Consider the following 22,322-nt stretch of genomic DNA (forward strand, 5'->3'; position numbering starts at 1 on the left):
TCTCATATTCCTTGTCTTCTTTTTATTCTTCCTGTTTTTGTCTTTGTTTTCCATTCTTTTCTCTACTTTCTTATCCTCCTTATTCCTTTTTCTTTCTCTAAGCCTTCAGTGGCTATGATTGCAATCTGAAATATGTCTATACATACATTTATGTACACATATATAAATACTATGTCTTGTATAGCAGAAGGGAGAACTTCTTCCCCATTCCAACTGGCCTGTCTTCACCCACTTACTCATTCCTCCCCACAAAGGAGAAGTGATTTAATCTGGCTAGTTAGTTTGGAAGGAGAACTAAGATTGTGTAGCTCAGCCCCTGCTGTCTTCTTTCTTTTGGGAGCAGACTACCTAAAGGAAGCATATGCTCTGCTGTTCTTCTCCAGACTATACATTTTACAAAAGGCCTGCTCTCATGGGGCAGGACTGCAGTGGTCCAGCAATGCCATTGACTAGATGGAGAAGTTTGTTGAATCCTTGGGTTCAGTATTTGGAAGCTCAAATGCTTACAGGTAGAAGCCGCATCGTCCAATACCAGTGTTATCAATAATAAAAGTAACAGTTTCTTATATACTAGCTCTTTTGCCTAATTGTTAAATTGGTTCAGACCTTACATCACAAACAGGGCTTCTTTTCATTAGGCTCCGTTGAACAGCACCAGTATATATTAAAGTTCTTTTTCTCTGTTCTTAAATGTATTTATTCTTCCTGACTATATAACGTCATCGTGGGCTGCTTAAAGATTAAAAAAAAATCTCCAACAATGTGCCTTTGTTTTACAAATGTTTTCAGCAAACTAAAGATGTTTTTAATTTGTCAGTGGTTGCCTGCCATTGATTGGGTTTCTTATGGAATTGAAACTTGGTATGAAAGTAATTTACCATGCTGATGTTTTAGGTTCTCAGCTTATGATAACTCACTAATATGCACTTACTTGATCGAACTCCAACTTCTCAGGAATTTCACCTCTTACTGCTGCCTCTGTAAAGGCTTGATAGAAGGTTTTTTCTTGGGACTCCACTGTAATGGTCAACACTGCGTCATAGGCTTCCCGGAGCTTTGGGTTGTTCCTTAGGACCTGGTAGGGGGTGTGCTTATAAGGTAAACTGTAGAGCAGGGCATCATAGGGAACAAAGACGTAGGTTCCATCAGTCATTTTCAGATCATGAGCGCATTCCAAGAGATGCATCTGAGTCTCTCCCCCAATCAAAGCTGAATGCATACACATGATGATTACTGAAACCAACAAAGCAAGGAGGTTATGGCAGCAATCTGTTAGTAAAATAGTACCAAAAACTACAGATAGGAAAAATAAATGTGTTCTAACCAATTTGTAAATGGTTTCTTATGGCTCTAAGATAAGCAAGATGTTGTCCTGAGCTGAGGCTTAGGCATGTTCATGGACTCTGGATTAGGGATAGTGACAAGAGAGACATGCCCACAGGCTGCAGAGCCTAATACCAGACAGGAACAAGAACTAGCATAATAAATAGGAAGTAGCATAAAAAGAGGTTTTAGGGTTGGAAAAATTAGCTTTACATCGTAACACCACTAGTTTTAACTGTGTATTCTTTGTTAAATTACTCAACCTCTAGCTGTCTCCTCCATAAAATGGAGACAATATGTACTTATGGAGGGGTAGTGATGATTGAAGAAAGGAGACAAGTCATTTACTTAGTACCTAGCACATAATAAATAGTAGCTACTATACACCTAAGAATTAGAAGAGAAAATAATAAGAGAGAATGGGAGATGTTACCACAACCTCTATTGCTTTTTATCGTACGTCTCCTATACACATGTACTCTAACAGATTTTAACCAACTGTTCTCATCCTTACCAAGGTCATTATAGACAACTAATAGCACTAACTTACTGACCTCTAAATGTTACTGCAAGTTGAGTACTCCTTATACAAACTATTTAGGACCAGAAGTGTTTCAGATTTCAGACTTTTCTTTTATTTGGGATATTAAGTATAATATTTGCATTATACTTACCCGCTGAGCATGCCTAATCCAAAAATCTAAAACACTTCAATGAGTATTTCCTTTGAGTGCCATGTTGGTGCTCAGAAGTTTTCAATTTTGGAACATTATTTCAGATTTGCAGATTAAGGATATACTGTCTGTAATATTATGGGTGAGAAGTTCAACTTTTTAAAATCTAACTTCCCTATAATTGGAATTACTATGCATTCAATTTAATTCTTCCTAGACTTATGAAACTATGTTATTTGGCAAGGTTATGCTAGAATGGAGTGGATTCAAGGGGGCCACGGTTGAAAAATGGCAGCTAGATCATGAGACTGAAAGTCTTATATCCAATTTTGCCCTTGGCATGCTAAATAAGTTTAGTTTAAGCCCACTTGTGCTTCAGTGCCCACATCTTTAAAATTTAGATTCCAGCGAATTTTACAGGTACATTGAGTAGTTTAATTAGATAATGCCTGGCAAGTATTCTGAGCTCCTTGAAGAAAGGCAAATACTCTATTGCTACTGGTAAATATTAATTATACACATTTACACTGAACCTTTAATCTCAGAAACTTAAGTGTGCTTAACTACATTCAATGACTTGTCTTTGGCATTTACGTATTGTTTCAACTATTTTCAAACGCCATTTTTACACTTGCTAAGCACCCTAAAGAGTTTCCCTTTGAGCTAGAGCCGATATCTTTCTTTTTTAAAGTGTAACTAATAAGTTACAAAGTTGATTTAAACATACCATATACATACGCACACACCACAGCATAACATGAGTTTTCAAATGACCATTAGTAACTCCTTTAAAATAATTACAATAAGAGGTGCTGCATGTATTCTGATGTTCACGCTTTTTTAGAAATCTTAAGCTAGTTCATGAGCCACACAAGGAATTCAGCCTCACTTGTTTATAATCACACATTGTATAACGGGAAAATGGAGTGCCAGAGAGGTTTGACAATGCAAGAGTTGGATTTAGAGAAAGTAGAACTGAAGACCTCTCACTCTCTACATTTGGCTGCAACATTAAAAATAAATTAGTTTGGTCAAATTAGTATAGTCACAGGTCCATTGAGTGGGGGGAAATGAGTTTAGTCAGGGGTTTCAGTTGACCAGTTTGTCCAACAGTATCCTCAACAAGTAGATCAGTAGTAGCATCTTTCTTCTGCAAATCAAAGATTGAATGATTTGTTCAAGGTTACTCAACAATGATACAATTTGATTTAATTTACTTAAAGGGATATTAAAGTGACTTTACTACATGGAAAATGTTAAATAGAAATAGTGTTTGGTGATGATTGCAATACAGCAAATACTTTAACATATATTACATGTAGTAGATGCTATTATGATGTGCCATCAAGATACACACTTCAGTACTGAAGCACTCATTCTACCCACTGCTGGGTGTGTTAGAAGCTGATAGCTGATTTTTCTCTGAAAGTTGATCTCAACTAAGGAAAGGCACCTCTCTCAAGGTTACATCCTCTCAGAAGTGTGCTGGGGCTCACTTTGGCTAGTTCAATTTTCAGAGATTTTGTGAGGCAGTTAACATCATGTTATTAGCTTGATATTGACCATTGTGGGAATGATTACACTATGGAAATCAGCAAACACTACAAATCAGAATTTTTTTCCCTCTAAAGATCTGACTGTTAAACAATTATTATTACACACTGTGCCCCCTTCCATGGGTGAGACTGAACCTAATGACTGTTCCGCATGGAGGTAGAACAGCCTAGACTCCTCATCTTAACTCTGGACAATACTGAAGGGTCATACCAGCTCTAGAGCTCCCCCAAAGACTGGTTGAGGCCTTTGTTGACTGCACTGCAGTTTTTAATTCTTTCTGCCCAATCCTACAGTCTTCTCTCCCTCACAGGTGTTCTCCTTGAAAATACTCATCCAAAAAGCTTCCAGCACTCAAGGCTCCATCTGACAGGCTGTTTTCCAGGGAAACTGACTTGTGACACTGTATTAGAGCCCCCACCTTCCCCTGACTTGACTTCTACCCTGGCACTTACAAGATTTATTGCTCTTATTTACCTATATCAGCTTCTACTACCAAACTGTGAGCTCTTTGAGGTCAGGAACTGTGTCTTATTTATTTCCATATCCTTGTACCCATTATGCACACAATGATGTTGTTTAGATGAATTTTGTAAACTAACAGCTTCTTCAGGAGGCGAGCTTGTACACGTGGGTATTTTTTGTGGGTTTCTTGAGATATGAGACATGGGCATATTTTGATTGTTAGGATGGAGAAACGATTGAAAGTGATATTTGCTTCCAATTGCAGGTAGACACTCCCATGACTGTTCTTCATGCCTACTATCATTAACTATGCCCAGTACCTTACCCTCAACCCTGAATCTCTCATCTTTATTTTTCTTTCATATACCCACACTGACAATATTTCAAAGGGTCCTATTTTTATAACTGAAAAGACCCTTTGAGACCAAGCAGGCGAACCCATCTCCATCATTTTATAGATGAAGAAATAGGAACCTCAAGAGGCAAAAATCACAGGCTCCTCTTTTTTTGCACGGCAATATCTTGCTGTTGAACATGATTAAAGTAGAAAGCATAAATACTGAATTCAAACAACAGCATCTTAATTTAATAGATTGAGTGCTTTGTGAACAGGGATTTGTAGATACATCTGTTCTACAAGATAATTTTACTAAATAGTTTTATTATGTTAAAATTACATTCATTAAAATGGGATTTGACCTGTAAGTTGTTGTCAGAAAAGGATTAGTTTATAGAAACCTTACATCCTAAACAAGGCCTGGGTCAACAGGTGGTCACTGAATAATACTAATTTGTAAGTTTCCATCCTGTCAAACTACTTTATAGTCAAAACAAGGACCAGGAAGTATACCCTTCTGAGATCGCATCTCACCACGATATGACACTAGCACTTTATCTGAGCTACTTGAGCTGTCTAGTAGCTATGTCTTCATGTTGTGGCACCAACCATAGCAGGCTGTCTAGGACCCTTTCTTTCACCCTCAATGCTAGCAGCAGGAAATGTCATGAATCTCTGGGACAAGCCAATTTCCATGTCACTCAAAATTCCTATTTCTCTTCCTAAATTAAAATATTCTATCAAATGTTTTCTTGAGAAAGAGGAACTGTGTTTCTGAAAAGGCAAGGTCACTTTACTTTCTAAAGTGACTTTTATTAAATTAAAATAGTCTATTAAATCTTTTCTTGAGAGAGAAGAACTATGTTTCTGAAAAGGCAAAGGTCACTTTATTTCTCTCAGATTACTGGCTATGATGTCCTCCATGAAGGAAACTGGGCCTAGTTTCACACCTTGCGAGATGAAAATGAGTCCACTTGCTGCTGCTAAAGAAGTCCTTAGGAGCCATATTCATATTTGTGATCCATTGATATTGCTCGCAATCCACAGAAACATCCCCCCATTCTATTGTCTTCACTCTTTATTTTAACCGCTTTGTGATATTTCCTGCCATTGACATTCATTTTAACAGTTGCTAAGAGGGCAGGGAGGGGAGGCAGACCAGAGGAGGAAGGCAGCATGAAGATTTATCCCAAGTCTCACCTTCTCTCAGGATTCTTTCCTATCTGGCCATATTGTAAAATAAGTAGATTCCTACCCTCTCCCTCTCAGTTTTCTCCCACCCAGCCTAATAAATGGCTGTGTAAGAAGGTGGGAGGCTCTGGAATGTGCATGTTTCCCAGGCCCCATCCCCAAGTGTGATTAGTTCAGGAGGCCCTCAAAGTACACTTTTAGAACACTACATGAGGTGATGTGTGGCTATCTCTATCAGCTAAGGATATCCAACACATTTTTGGCCATAAGTCCTGAAGTTACCACTTACTTAATTGCCACTGGTGTTGAACCAGTCCAAGTAGCTCAGCATGATGGCAGATAAACATTATATTCAATGACTATTCCATCTGCGTCGGACCATGATTTTTTACAGACTCAGTTAAGCTTGTATTGGAATTGCATTTGTTGCCTTAACATTCCTGCCCAGCTTGAGATAAGTTTTTGTATTTCTCCACACCTTGAAACATATGCTTTCTCCTGCTTTTTCTAAACTGCCATGTACATACGTCCTCTTAAATGCAAGAACTCTAGATGTTTAGAGATTTCCTCTTGTGTCAAGTCTTCAATAATTTGATCATTAGTGATCATTTGCCATTCATGAAAGCAAGTTGTCCTCTTGCCATTTATATTTACTTACATTTGGTGTTACATTATACCAAATCCTACAACAAATTCCCTATTAGCACTAAGGCTCTTGGTCCTAGTATTATGGGTATCACTGTTGTTATTACTATGGGAAAACAGGATTGACACCTGGTATGTTGAGGCACATAAAATAATTTTATCTATGGGTCCAAAAGTTAAGAAAGAAAGATGGCAGGGCTGAATTATATGCCATATACAGAACACAGGATCTCAATTGAGTATGCTTTAGGTGCATACCACAAGTGGACAGAAGGTAGTATAGATTGGTCTATCATTAGACCAGTGGTTCTCAGTGTGGTCCCTGGATGAGCAGCATCAGTATCACCTGAGAATGTGCAGTATTAGAAATGCAAATTCTGGGGCCCCACCCCAGTGTTCCTGAACCAGAAACTGTGGAGGAGGAACGCAACAATCTGTTTTAATAAGTCCTCCAGGGGATTCTGGTGTCCACTGAGATTTGAGAGCCACTGCTAAAGACTACTAGGAATATATATTCTGGCTTTCTCATTCACTAGCTGTGTGACATTGGGTAAGTTATTTAACCCCTTTTAGCTTCAGAAGTCTTATTCATAAAGTAGATAAACAATAATTGTCCTTACTTAATAGAGGTGATGCAATATTGGATGACATAGTCCATACAAAGCCCTTGAAAAATTACTAGCACATAGTAAACTCCCAATAAATATTAACTATTACCATTATTTTTATTGCTATCTTTTTCTTATGTACAAGAATCTTCAATAAATGAGAAGAACTCATTCTGTCCCAGGCAATAAGATAGCAATCAGATATTTAATTTTGGAAGAACAAGAGAAAGCTATTCCAATGGTGTCATATTTACTTAACATCATATTGTAATGAAGCATTCCCAATTTGGAAGGATTGAAAGGAAATCCCAAATGCTCCAACATCCCAGTAAGCTTAAATTTAAAGGCTTACACAATCAGTCCAGCACAGGGCTGATCAGCAAGAAGATGAGGAGAAGAAGGGAGGGCTTAGAATAGCCATTTGGAAAGTTCTCTAAAGAGCTGCAGGTAAGGCCTCCGGCTAGCCTTCACAGGAATTAGAAGAGGAACTCCTTCTGAGTGAATGCAATCCCACAGGTACTATGTTTGGTGAGTAAATGCCCTTTTGTGCCATTGGACAAAAACTTCCAACAGGGCTCATGATTTGAGGAGCAGGGATTGGGCTGAATTTTGGCCCTCAAGCCCAATCAGGTAGGTTTCCTTGTGCAGGGCACAACCTACATAACCAGGCACAGCAGCCCTGATTATAAATTAATGACTTTGTCTTTGATTAATATCTATCCTATTTGACTTTGTCAGAAGAAAAAATAATTGGTAGTTGCTCCCAAGGCTTAAGAGAATTAAGAATCTGGGAAAGACTGAATCCCCCTACTCTGAGACTTTATTTATTCCTTCTTTGGTTGATAGCGCTTACACCTACCTACTTATTACTGTGAGACTCACAGTTATTATAAAACTTGAAAGAAAATGCCTATCTCCCGGATAATCCTGAGAATTAAATGAGATCCATCCGCAAATGCCTTTTAAAATGTAGAGAGGTGTTTACACATAAAGTAATAGTATGGTTGCTTTTATTGTCTCTATGGCAGCGTATAGTAACACCTCTGCTGTTTTCCCACCCAAGAGCTCATGACTATTATTATCGCTATTATTAACTACTATTAAATATATCATTGCATTGATATGTAAGTGCAACTTAGACCTGTTTCTGAGAAAGATGCTTTCTCTAACTCCAATAAGGTGCCAATGATAGTTACTAATTGGAAATATTAATTTATAAGAATCAGAAGTGTTGTACCAGCCAGTAATAGGCTGCTCCTGTCTCCCCTTTCACCACACTACCACCATCACTATGACCACCACGGCCACTGCCATGTGGCAATGCCATCACTGCTTTTGCAAACAGATCAGAAAAAAAAAAAATCAATCTTCCAATTATTTCTACTACTTCCAAATATTTCCAAGCCCCTCCAAAAGAAGGGGTCCCTTTCCACCGTCTTTTGTACATCACAAAGTGTCCTCTCTGAAGGCTTGCTTGTGGGTCCACAGTGTTAAAAAGTAGCCTCATATCCAGCAAAATAGGGAAGAGGTCAGGTTCTGCCTTCCTCAACCTTTCTCAGCTGAGGTCACACAAAAAGTTTGCAAGGTCTTTTGAACTGACTGCAGAAGTCAAGTCATGGTGACCCCTGTCACCTGCACATACACCTCCAGATGGACTCCTTGAGCAAGAAAGTCTGAGTCAACCTTGTGACACTGGACTCTTTGGCCTGATTAACCAACCTTATAACATTCTGCCATTGTTCCTGCCTCAACCATTCCTGCCTCAACTGATAAGCCAACTTTGTGACACTGGACCTTGGACCTTGTGACACCCTGTCCTGGCAACACTCCCCCAGCTTGCAAAAATCCGCCCTGAACTGTACTTCTGTAACTATCCACTGCCTACCCCAAACCTATAAAAGCAACTCCTATCCCACTGCCCTCCACTGACTCTCTTTATGGACTCAGCCCACTCGCACCCTGTTGAATAAACAGCCTTGTTGCTCACACAAAGTCTATTTAGGTGATCTCTTCATTCAGAGCATGCCTAACAAAGTTTAGTGTCTTTTTAGTTCTTCTCAGTCCAGATAGATAACAGCCAGGAACACTTAGCAGCCTCAGTTCCAGTAGTTGAGAGGGACTGGAAAATTAGCTAAAGATTTTATCTGGTATGTGCTACCCATGGTGTGTTGCAGTCTTCCTCACTGCTATGCTGACCCAATCTGTACTCATTGGCTTCTGGCTCAGTTACTCACCAAATCTCCAATATTCTAACAGGACCAAAGATGTGCCCTGAACCTTAGGCAACTTGGCTAAAACTCTGATAATCTATTTTTGTTCATTCTCTGGATCCTGCTTTACATGTTCCCATGGGCTGGGGCATTGTTTTCAACAAATGATCAAGTGGACAACAAGGGCAATATCTATCTTACTTTAACACTCATTCCTCTTCCACCATTCCCATGGTCACACCTCACCCACCAGCTGGCGTGCCCTCAGATACAGACATGTGGCTGTACCAAATATGGGTACTACACACCCCTTTGAACAAAGCACAATGAGCTGCCTGAGGTTGTACTCAGGCCACAACCCAACAAATGATTCAGTTCCCCTGCCCCCACCCCATCCCATTCTGACTCACGTCACTGAGATCCCAGCATGTCTCATCTGAATCTGCCTATGTTTTGTCAAAAAAAAAAAAAAAAAAAAAAAAAACCAGAGAGAAAATCCTGGAGTGAAGAGCTTTTGTCGTCACTCTCTTTTATCTCTCTTTCTGAATCCCTCCTCCACTTCCTGTTGCTGCCCTTGCTATTCAAGGTCTTCCTTTGCTCCATAACCATTCTCTCTAGATTTTGTTCCCCGCAATCTCAACATTTTCATTACCTTGGTGGGCAGATCCGTACTGTAATAAAGAAGACAATCTGACTAAGAGAAGTCACATTAAAACAATGACTGGGATCTTAATGTGAGAAAGAGTTATTTGCATTATTATTAAATTAAAGCAGCATTTCTCAACTCTGGCTGCACATTACAAGCACCTGGGAAGCTATTTAAAATACCTTTGCTGGGCCCCACCACAGACCAATTCTAGTAGAATTTCTGGAGGTGGCATTGTGGTACCAGTAGTCTTGAAAAGATGTCTAGGTAATTCTAGCATGCAGCCAAACTGAGAACCCTTGACCTAAAGGAATCTCTAATCATAAGGCAATAATATGTGCATTTGCTTCCTCCGTGCTTCAAAGGGGTTGTGGATGGTTAGCATTAATCCTAATTCTTCTCAGTCTGACAGCCCAAAGAGCTTCAGGGCCTGGATTTATTTAACATTTTATGGTAGAGGCCAAAATGTCATTTCAAAGTATACAAATGGGTGGGATGTTAAACATTCATGGAATATAAACTTGCGGGAGACATTGGGCATAATTAAGATTTGTAACATATTACAAAGTTATGATACTAAATATATTAACCTGTTTCTGGCATGGCTTCCTGGAAATGGTTTTACATCTTTCAAAATAATTCTATGCTCTGCTTTGAAAGTATCAAGCTCTATTATGAAGTAATAAGAACCACACTAATTGCTTAACATCATGGAATCTTGTACACTGGAGCTGGAAGCAGATTACTGTAGTTCTGGAACTAAAAACTACTCTTGCCCTCATCCTCTTTTAATGATCGTAATTAAGGGTTCAATACTGAAGGCACCTGAAAATTTAAAACAGGCTTCTGGTTATCGGCCAGGCCTTAGCTGGACCACTCTGTAACAAACTCATTGTTAAGGAAATGACTGGGACAAGGACTAATACTTGAAGGAATCAGTTTGTCAAATAGTTTCTGAGATATCCATCCTAAAGTGGTAGAGTGGCTGCAATGGGCGAATGAGAAGCATTCGCATGAATCATAGCCATCTCCAGGGGAAGGTAAAATGGAGATTAAAAAATTGGAATAGAAAAAAAGTCAAAACAATGTGTCACAAGGGCTTGCCATACCGGTAAGTAAAAGAGATCTGATTCAAGAGGACCAGGAAGGGCCCCTTTTTGCCAAAACCCACCAACCTAACTTTGAGAATGATAGCTTTAGTGGATCAAGTCCTTTGCTTCACATTTGTCTATTGTCTCTGCAAGAATCATCTTTGAACATTAACCTTCCAGAGGAAGAGGAAATTGTTAAAATTTAGACAGTCTTCTTATTTTAATATACCTTCCTTCTTCAGCTAGGTGCCCTCCATAGCAATTAGCTGTGTGCTACAGAAAGAAAAGCCCTGCTTTGAGAAGAGGCAGAAGGTATGGACATTTTGGAGTCCAGAGAAGACAGATTCTAAATGAGTGTCCCATACGGACAATGGGTACCTTTGAAGGAAAGTACCCAGAAAGGAGTCAAAAGTAAATCTCTCCTCAGTGACTAGAACCAACAAAAATGAAGCCATAAGAAGACACTCACCTCCCCACCCCATTTTGACACGTCAGAAGCTATGGGGGTCCTAAGGGCAGAAAGAAAGGATATATGGATACATTGCTCTTGAAACCATTCTTCTCCACTCAGGTGCCGAGAGCGGGCACTAGCATCCACAGGCATTTGAATCACAGAGTTTTTTGCACCTTTATTCAGTTCATAAAATAGACTCTGCTGAAGCAGAGCAGTCTTGGGACCTGAGTGTGAATGAAAGAGGGCAAATGTTTAAAGAAGAGGGAAGGGATGTGCTACCCTAAGGTATGAGGGGAGGAAACCTTTTGGAGGTTTTAATCTCTTTCCCTGAAGTCACGTTTAAATTTCAACCGTAAAAAGCACTCACTGCGAATTCTGTCTGCCTGGTGAATCCTCTGGAGGGCTTTACGAACGCTTTGGCTGTCTTGTCCTGTGGTCAGGACGACCCCTACAGGTAAGCCGTGGCTCCGAAGAGCACTTGCTACTCGATTAGCCGTATGCACCCAAATATCTTCATGTGAGGAAATGACTCCAGCATGAGCCCACTGGAAATATTTCATAACAGTTACAAGCACCCGGATGGGAGAAGGGAGTATCCGAGAAAATGTCGGGTAGGTATTTTTATTGTCTAATTCATAATTCACACAGGACCAAGAGAAAATCCCTTTGTCCCAGCTGTTTCCCAGGAGCGAGACTGCCTCACAGTAACCAGGGTTTGTAGGTCCAATAAATCCTGAGGCCATCTGGTGGTAGGAAATAAAACTGGAGAGGGCCCTCGAAGTCTGGCAGTCTTCATTGAGAATCACATATTCAAAAGAGTGACTCAGGTCAAAAGATGGGTCCCGGTTTATTCGCTCAATGGCTAATTGCGCAGCAACCTCAGGCAGGGCCTTTGAAAACAGTGAATCACAAGCCCAAGGGCCCACCACACCTATCTTGTAGGGGAGTGTCCACACCTGCCGCGGAAGGGACATGACAGCCAGGAGGCACAAGCACCACAGGAACTTGGAGGATGCAAGGCCATGGTGTCCCAGCAGTTTCCTGAAAGCCAGAAACCAGAGCACAAGGCAAGAAAAACTACAGAGTCCCAGGAACATAGCCCTCCTGCTTCCAGGAGATGGACAGTGTTGTTTCCAAATGCCTGTCAATCAGAAGAAAAGGTTTGTTACCAACATTATTTCTGAAGATTCCGGAAATAATCAGTTGTGANCCAGCAAGCTGATGACGAGATACTGGAGAGTTATTCTGCTCCCCCGAGATGGACAGTGTTGTTTCCAAATGCCTGTCAATCAGAAGAAAAGGTTTGTTACCAACATTATTTCTGAAGATTCCGGAAATAATCAGTTGTGAAAGAATGGCAAAGGAATGGTAGTGCCCAAACTCAAAGTTTCTCTCCTCCATCCTGACAAAACTCCTCTTCCTGTATCCCTTATCTCGGTACATGGCACATCCATCCACTGTTTGCCCACTTGCTTCTTTCAGAAAACTGGAAATCACTGAGAATCCTTCTTCTCTTCCCCCACATTCAATCCATCACCAATTCCTATTGATTCAACTTCAGTAATAGCTGCCCACCTTACAGTGTTGTGAAAATTACATGTGTTAACACACAATAAGTGCTTATAACAGAGCCTGGCAAGTCATTAGCATTATGCTAGACATAGTATTATCATTATTACAGTTTTAAATATGTCCGTTTTTCTCTCCCATACCATTCTCTTGGAGAGAAATAGATGTAAACAGATAATGGCAATGCAGAGTAAAAAGTGCTATGATTGAGGTAGCTCAGAGAGACAGAGAGGATCACCAAAACCCAGATTTCAGGGGAGGAGAGGAGGGAGGAAGAGCAGTCTCTCTGGGTTGAGTACTGAAAAAAAGTTAGCCAGGTGAATGGGGTTGTAGGAGTAGTTTGGTACTAAGATGCTAAGAGTCTTCCAAACAGAAGAAACAACATGCAGAAAGACTCAGAGGTAAAGGACACATAGATACATAGACTGATAGATAGATAATACATTATATATATACATATAAATATACACATATACATGGATTTTTGGAATTCTAAAGCATTTGTTCTGCTTGAGTTTGTAATGTCAGCGAAGGCAAGGGCCAGATCACCAAGATATGCCATGATTTAATCATGTAGCCAATTGCTTTAAGCAGAGAAACTCTATTATCAGATTTCCATTTTAAAGGATCACTCTAGCACCAATGTGGAGAATTAGTTGGAAGAAAGCAAGACTGGAGGCAAAGAGACCAGTATGGAGTCTGTCATAATAACCATATGAGAAATGATGACAGACCCAGAGAGCAGTAGTGAAGACATAGGGGAATAGGATCATTTTCTCCAAGGTTAAAAATATCAAGGAGATTTAAAAAATAGAAATAACAAGAACTTGGTGACTGACAAGATGTAGAAGGTAAGTGAAAAAAAAGGAGGACTCTAAGATGATTTTGAGCTTTTCAGACCTAGGGAACCATTTGGAAAATGGCACAAGTCTCTGAGATAGGGGACATTGGAGGAAGGGGGTGGGAGAGACAAATGCATTCTTATAGAGATGTTGAATTGGTCAACAAGTAGCAATATCCAGTAGATAATATCACATACTGGAGCTCTTAATAGAAAGCTGGACAAGAGTTATAAATTTGAGTGTAATCAGTTGATAGAGGGTGTTTTAAAACATGCCTCTGGTGGAGTAAAAAAAGAAGACAAAGGGCAAAACCCTGAGACCCCACAACACTTAAAGGTAGGTCAGAAAGATGTTAATAAGGTGAATCCTTAGTAAATCCTTAATTCTTATCAAAGATCAAAATAATGGCATGGCTGTCTTCAGGGCTGATAATCAGCACTGCTGTGCATCAGTCAGGCACAACTGGTTGCTTATGGGCAGCAACAATTCTGTCTGTGCCAGCCCTATTGGTTATTATCTTGACTCTCACTCCTAATTTTATGATAAACCTTGACTCCTGAAGAGACCAATATGAGGCATATCTAGTGAATCTTAAAGCCCTACCACAAATAATACACACCAACACTCTTATATTGGTGAAAGCTGGTTTAAATGAGAGTCAAGAAAGTCTTCGGGTAACCAACAGCTCACAAAACAACATGAGCCAGTGGCTGAGGGTTGTGTGGGATGGGGGAGGACTTCCAACTTTTCTTTGGGGACAGTGGAAAGATGGTTCTGGGCTGAATATATGCATAAAACCTCAAATTTATTCCTAGGCCTTCAAAGATAATCTAGTCTAACCTGCCTCCAAAAAAAATAGATCTGTTCTTTGCACTATGTTGAATGCATGAGAATGAGATACAGGATGGATAAAACGTGAGGCGTTGACCCAGGCTTCAAAGAGCTCCCAACCCAGAACTACAGGCTGAGCTGTAGTCGAGAGCCACATGCTTCTCTTCCCACCTTCTTCCAACCTCCCTCTTTTCTCTTCCATGGCAAAATTTTGGAGCCAGGACACTGTAGGAGCCATGCCTTATCTAGAGTCACATGGGAAGGATCTCTATTTCTGTTCTGTATTGTGACAAGGATATTGAACTATCTGATATCTCCGTCCTTATAGGTCTCACTCTTTTGACCATTAGGAATGGTAAACAGTGAGGACAGCTCTATATGGGAAACAGACCCCTATTCACAGCCACAGGGAAACAAAGCCGACATACTGCCTCTTCTTCCCCAAACACATTCATTTCCTGGTTTCTTTTCCAGTATCTGTGCATTTAATCCAGAAATCAGCATTTAGAATAACAAAGTCTAAGATTTACTGAGTTCTTGCTATGTGTCAAACTCTAGGCTACACCTTTTCCCTGTATTGTCTCATTTTAAAAACTGAATTTAAAAGACTCATCACAGTCCTTTGAAGTAGGTATTATTATCATCACTATTTACAAATAATGAAACTGAGGCTCAGAAAGGGTAAGTAACTTGTCTAAGGGCATACCATAGTAGAATGAAGATTTGCACTCCAGCTGATTAAGCACTGTGCTAGATGAAAGTCCTGTAGAAAACCCCTCATCTATGAAGTCAATGAGACCACCATTATTATACCTTCTATATTACTCAAACTGAATTTGAATCATTCATTTGCAGTTTAAAGAAGTTCCTCGGTACCCCATGAAAGAATAAATTAGGTAGAATTGGGGAGGGGCAGAGTAAATTGGGAGGAGCCATCAGACATTCATTATCCAACCAGAAGTGTTCAAGCCTAGCCCTGGGACTGCCCACTTACTCCTCACTCGGGGCACAATGCTGCACAGCTGGGGGTGGGGAGCACCACTTCCATTATATTCTATATAAAGGTAATCCTAATCTTTGAGAATGGAAATCTTGAGGGTACACCTTTCGGCATATTAGCCCCAATTTCCAACTTCCTCATCCACAAAATGGGGGTAAATTTAATGTAATCAGTTTGAGATAAAGAATTAAATAAGTTAGAATGCTAAGTACACAGTTGTGTTTCAACAAACACTGCTTCTTCCTTGCTATTTGGAAAGAGGACTGCAAAGGGAATCAGAAGGCCAGGATCCTGGACCCAATTCTGCACCGACTCACCATGTAACTGGGACAGATTGTTCCTCACTCTAGGTCTCTCCTTTTTCACCCTTAGCTGGACTAGCAGATCTACAAGACCCTTTCTTCTCTGACATCCATTCATACTGGGATTCTGTACTTCATCTAGGCAGTTACTTTTCTAAACCTCTGCACTCTGAAATTGCTGACTTCACTTAACATTTTCTAGTCTTTGCTGTTCTAATTAGCTTCTTACAAAAGTTAGATTCCCCAAAGTAGTTTGCTCTTACTTCTTTCTGGTAGATCCAGTTCCTGATCATTTTTAATTCTGGCACAGAATCCTCTGTCAATCATCTTTGATGTAAAGACCCCACTCCCCCATGATGCTAGAGTTATGCTACACTGAAAACCTGGGCCTCTAAAATCACTGGTTATCTTATTATCATTATTAGCAAACACACATTGAGAAGCTGGTCTATGCTAAGACTAACTAAAAGAAAAAACAAATTGTAGAGTATGGGGACCTGGTCGAGAAATCTAAACAAGAAAAGCAAGAATATACTTCAGGAGGGAGAAAGCCAAGTTAGTAAGTTCCCTGCTTGCTTTTGCTCACCATTGAATCTCCAGTGCCCTTCGCAGTGCCTAAAACATAGTAGGTGCCCAACAAACATTTGTTGAATGAATACTGAAGAGGAAATATGGAGCATGAATAAAATGTTTTGCATTACTATGTTCTTTAAAATGCTCTATTTTAGGCCTTAATCAGGACCCACCTTTGGCAAAATTATCCAGGGGTAAAGTTGTCTTCAAACCTCTAGCACAGTTCTCCCTGCCCTCTCGTTAATGGAGAGAAAAACAACTCTAAAGAAAGAAACTCTTTAAACAATTTGCACTAATATGTAAATGAATGATAATATCTGACACTTTCCTCTATTCCTCCCCAACTAGTGGTGTTTGTTTTCTCATAAGGAGTGGGGAGAAGTTTATGCCAAAATAATTAATCTCTAATAATATAATGTCTACTTCAAGCATCAGTTGCAGGTAGGCAAAGAAGGATGGACCACTTTTTGAGTAAAAAAAAAATGAAGAGACTTTTGCTGCCCCTCAGATCAAAGTAATTAACTGTCCATTCTAGGTTTAAGGCTAGCATTTTGTGTTATAATACAGATCACTCACTCCTAAGCACAATACCCACCCCAAATTCTAAAAAGTTGGCTTTTTTATACCATTTCTCAAATTTGTACATTTACAACACAGGCCCCTCCTCAGACCACATGCCAGAAAGTGCCCCTTGCCGTTCGTTCTCAGTTGCTGTTGCTCTTTTCCCTTTGTTAACTGGAAGATAAACTGTCCCCAAGTTGAAGGTCTGTCCTTACACTTTTTTCTGATATCTATGTCATGCATTTGGTGATACTTCTAACTCTGTTATGATTCCCTGGATAACCAGAAAGTTTTATGTTGCTGTAGGATTTAGTCTTGATCCCCCAGTTTAAGATTGTACAGAAGGAAACTTATTCTTTAAAAAAAACAAAGAAGGAAAGGAAGGAAGGAAGGAGGGAAGGAAGAAAGGAAGGAAGGAAGGAGGGAGGGAGGGGGGAGAGAAGGAAGGAAAAGAGGAAGGAGGAGGAAGGGAGAGGGAAGGAGGGAAGAAGAGAAAGAAAGAAAGGAAGAGGGGGAGGGAGGAACAGAGCGAAGGAGGGAGGGAGGGAGGAAAGAAGGAAAGGAGGGAGGGAGAGAGGGAGGGAGGAAGGGAGGAGGAGGGAGAGAAAGAAAGGGGCAGGAGAAGGGGAGGATACCCTAAGCCTCCACCTGCTGATTTAGGTTTAAGGAAAAAATTAGTTCACTAACGGCTTTCTAGGGTCAATGGAAAATGTGGATATAACTAAAACAAAGTGTGTGAGGTGTGAAATTTTGGAGATAGAATACTACTGACACACAGTTGTTCTGGGGCCATTGCCTAGGTTACTCAGGTATGAACACCTGCATGGGATCAGGTTTCCACGGAAAGCAGGTTTCCATAGGGATGCGTAATTTCATTTCAGGTAGTTTTCACAATCTGTTGGGAAGCCTGGCTTCACACAGAAAACCACTGTTCTTTAAACATGTACAAAGAAAGACTATGACAAATATGTCTGAGGGAAATGGCTCCTCATACTAGCTTGTCAAGCCGAGGACTTCAATGAATGATTGATTGGTGTTTCTAGTTACAGCCTGAATCAAGTTAACAGCTTGTATAAGACAACATCAGGAAGAAATAAAAAAGAATCATGAGAAAAACTAAACGAAAGCTTGGGTGAGAGCCTTTGAGCTCAAATCTTGACTTAAAGTATCTCAAAGGCTCTCTTTACCCCTTCTTTCCTTCATTCTTTAATTTTTTTTTACTACATATTGCAGTAAATTTAACGTAACTCAGGATCTCAGCTCACAGGTGGGCTGTGATGTTTTTTCCCCACTACAATCTTTCTTATAAACAAGAGCTGTCAACTACTCACCAAGTAATTCACCGCTCAAATGTCTTCAGTTTACTGCCTGCACATGCAGACCACTGGCATATCTACCTCAGGGTGTCTGTCCATTTCTTTGCATCCTGTATGCATTCATAATCCTGTCAAGGACTCCAGTCTGTTGGTAAATTCTATTAATATGGTAAATAATTGAAAATGTTAGCAAACGTTTTGAAAATCACTATTCAGCATCCACAGACCAAGACTTGGATTAGGATTTAGAGTGACACTTCTAATCCTTTAAATTGATCCCACCTGTAGCAGATTTACTGCTGACCTAAATGCAATGACCCAGAGATTAACAAACAATTAGAGTCCTGTGGATAAATCCGTGCTCCACAGACTACTGCCTTCTTTTACCTTTCAAAGTCAGAAACGAACTCTCAGATTTTGCCTCTGTGTTTTTCCTTTTTCCATTCTGTCTAATAACTACCAATCGCCCTTTCTCCAAGACAGTTATAAATGCCAAAAGATTCATCAGCTGTGATTCCAGCTTAGAATATAAAAGGTGATGCAGGCTGGCTCCCTGCAAAATTCAAAGTAGGTGAATTTTGTCTCCTTCTCCTATTCCCCTTAAGTGCCTTCACTGCCTTTCCTTCCAAGAGAGACTCTCTACTTCCCTCTACACGTTTGTACAGAGACATCGTTTCCCCCATACTTTAGATGTATTCCTTAATCAGTCCTTCTCTGTCCTGGGCATCATTCACTCAGGGCACTGTTCTCAATTCCCAAGGTGACAGCTGAGGTGTTAAGGGCTAAAAATGACTTATATTAAATGAGAAATGTTTTTTAATAATAGTTTTATTGAGATATAATTTATCTACCACAAAAGCATACAATTTAGGGTTTTTTTTTAAGTACATTCCAAAGCTTATGCAACCACCACCACTTTCCAATTCTAGAATATTTTCATTATCTCCACAAAGACTTTTAAAAATACTTGTTTAAAGGTCACTCCCCATTTCTCTCCTCCTCCTAGCCCCAGGCCACCACTAATTTACTTTCTCTATGGATTTTCCTATTCTGGACATTTCATGTAAATGGAATCATACAATATGTGAGCTTTAGTAAGCGGCTTCTTTCACTTAGCATACCGTTTTCAAGGTTCATGCATGTTCTAGCATGTATCAGTACTTCATTTCTTTTGCAGCCAAATAATATTTCACTTTACTGGATATGCCACATTTTATCTATTTATCAGTTGATGGAAATTTAGGCTGTTTCCACCTTGGGCTATTGTGAATATTGCTTTTATTACCTTTGTGTAAAAGTTTTTATATGGATATATTGTTTTTATTTCTCTTTGGCATATACCTAGGGAATTGCTGTGTCATATAATAACTCTATGTTTAACATTTTTTGAATCAGCAAACTGTTTTCTAACGTATATGCACCATCTCACATTCTCATCAGCAACATATGAGGGTTCTTTTTACCTACATTCTTGCCAACATGTGTTATTATCTATCAGTCTTTTTATTTTAGTATGATAGGCATTTTATATGTACATTATCTTATTTTATATTCATAACAACCGTGAAGACAGATATTACCCATTCTTTCCATTTTGTAAATGAGAATGCCAAGACAGAGATAAATTAGGCAATAATAATACTTACTAAGAATCGTATTACAATAATAATACAATGATGTGAGAAGCATCTCTGGAAGCCCTATCTCCTTTGATCTTCACAGTGACCCCATGAGATGTCCAGAGAGGTTAACGTAACTTACCAAAAATCACACAGCCACTGGTCAGTAGAGACAGAATTTGAACTCAGACATTTTGATTCTAGTATGTAATAGAGCCAAAAAGTTTAAACCTAAGACTATTTGGCATCAAGAAAGCTTACGTTTATCCTTGATATATTCCACTAATGCACCTTTTCTGCTAACCCTCCAAAGACTACTTGCACTTTAATAGGGTCTCCAGAAACACACCGTGACTACCCAAAGGGAACAATCCCTAATTGTAGAATTTCGGGTGACCTGATGGAAATACTGGTGCAAGTGGGGGCCAGTTACCATTCTCTATCTACTGCTGCATGGTGCCATGGTGTAAAATACATGTACCCAGCATGTATTTCATAAGAAGGTTCTGATGAGGACTAGGATGTTCAAGGGACCATCATTCAATGAATGCTCCAAAATCCTGAATAGACATGAGATTCTAAATGTATAGGTAGAAGTAGCTGGGAATTAGCACATAAATAAAATTTCTAAAGTGAATTTGCTTCTTTTGATTAGAGTTCCACAAACACTTGTTGCTCTATGGGCTTTACATATACTAACTCAATGGATCATCACAACTGTCCTATGGGGTAGGTACTAGTATTATTATCATCCATATTGTATAGATGAAAAACTAAGGCACAAAGGGATTAAGTAACTTGCCCAAGGGCATACAGCTAGTTTGTGGTGGAGCCAGCTATGAAAATAAGTAGTTTAGCTTTAGAGTCAGTGCTCTTAACCACTGCCTTTTAAAAGAAATCTCAGTATGGGGCTCATTGGATTTATCCATACATTCAAAAAATTCCCATTGGTTGTCTAAGTTTTAGTTACAGTATAATTAAAGATGATTTTAGAACAGAAATCTAAAACTATTTGGGGTCCTTGTGAATCTAAAATTATACAGATACTTCAAATCCATTCATGAGTACAAACTTAAAAATTATTCCTACACACCTTTTAGAACTGCTATGTCAGAAACACCTAATCACTGTATGATTAGGTGGTGACCTCAGTGTTCTCATGAACTTACAGCACCAGAATGTTCATGGATTCTACTAGATGTTGTTGGAACTCATATCAGTTGCTGTCTATGTTACCAATATTGAAGCCTAACAATTTACAGAATTTCAGCATCTCTGGATTATCCTTACTTCCTAAGGTGCCATGAAATGAAAGAATCCAAAATAGCAACCTCTCCCTCCACAAAACTGTGAAGCCAGATGCATCACTTTAGCTTCCCTCTTACCATTAGCTGCAAAGAAAAAATGATGTAGCCCTTTTGCATTTAATGATTTTTTTTTTACTACTAAACACTACAGAGAACTCCTAATTACATACACCATGGGAAAGGGCCTTATATAATATTAGCCTAGGATCCTTGTATTCCTTTGGAGACTAAGATGCACGGCTGGGGCATGAGCTATAAAAATAGGTTCAGAATGGTGTGCTTCTAGTGAATCATCCAGAATAAGGCTTGGACAAGTAGCTCCTTGCAGTCAAGAAATCACATGAGAGAGAACCTGGCAAACAAGTGAGGTGATGGACAAAGATAAATTAGAATGAGAGAGGAAAACTACAAGAAAGGATATGAGACAAACTTACACATTTTGCTTGATTCCAGTGAGGGTTCTGAACTGTGATTCTCCACCTTCCTTTACACTTTTTTACCTAACCCTATCTGACAGAACGTTCTTTTTCTAATTCAGTAGTAATAACAAAATTCTCTGTCTGCTTACAGTGCTCAAAAAGCAGTTATAGTACTCAACAAGACATATATTGGTTCATAAAAATAGAATAGCTTTGGGCAACAGGCAAAATGATAATTTCCAATTATTGAACATCTCTTTTCAACTGGCACTGTTAGCATTACTTCATTTATTTATCATAGCATCCCTAGGAGGTAGGGAAAATTCTTTTTTTAAGGAAAAAAAAAGAATGCTTCACGAATTTTCATGTCATCCTTGCCAGGGACCATGCTAATCCTCTCTGTATTGTTCCAATTTTAGTACATGTGCTGCCAAAGGGAGCACGGTAGGGAAAATTCTTATTTTCACTTTACAGATAGAGAAAGAAAACAAAGCACAGGGAGTTTACGTGCTTTGGCCAAAGTCACACATCTGATAAATGGTGGACCCATGGTGCAAATTCAGGTAGCATGGTTTGGTTCCAGGGCCTGATGCTCAATAACTTTGCTATACCACTTTAGGACGCAAAGTAGTTATTGAAGTGTATTATGCTTGTATATTTACAGTATACGTTATTTTGTTTACATGTGTGTGTGTATTTATGGCATTATAAATGGATTTGCTTTTCTTCAGTTTAGACTGGAGAGGTGACCCAGCTTTCTGCCACATTTAGCCCGGAAAACGTGA

General features: G+C 39.5%; 1 protein-coding gene and 1 non-coding gene across 5 annotated transcripts in view; both read right to left on the minus strand.

Annotated features, from left to right (window-relative positions):
- Positions 1-18,442, minus strand: part of GUCY2F (guanylate cyclase 2F, retinal) — a 106,972-nt gene extending 88,530 nt beyond the window's left edge. For all 4 annotated transcript variants that reach the window (XM_037744958.1, XM_037744961.1, XM_037744959.1 and 1 more), the window contains exons 1-4: positions 18,208-18,442; positions 12,413-12,480; positions 11,566-12,312; positions 932-1,233 (exon numbers count right to left, since the gene is read on the minus strand). In XM_037744958.1, the coding sequence (XP_037600886.1) occupies positions 932-1,233; positions 11,566-12,295 (1,032 nt within the window). In that variant the 5' untranslated portion in view covers positions 12,296-12,312; positions 12,413-12,480; positions 18,208-18,442. The remainder of the gene's footprint in view (positions 1-931; positions 1,234-11,565; positions 12,313-12,412; positions 12,481-18,207) is intronic.
- A 3,432-nt stretch (positions 18,443-21,874) lies between these two features.
- LOC119473855 lies at positions 21,875-21,980 on the minus strand. Its single transcript, XR_005203103.1, has one exon. It is a non-coding gene; the product is annotated as a U6 spliceosomal RNA (small nuclear RNA).
- Between the last annotated feature and the right edge of the window lie 342 nt (positions 21,981-22,322).

This window comes from Cebus imitator, unplaced genomic scaffold (genome assembly GCF_001604975.1).
Source record: "Cebus imitator isolate Cc_AM_T3 unplaced genomic scaffold, Cebus_imitator-1.0 Scaffold189, whole genome shotgun sequence".
Taxonomy (NCBI): domain Eukaryota; kingdom Metazoa; phylum Chordata; class Mammalia; order Primates; family Cebidae; genus Cebus; species Cebus imitator.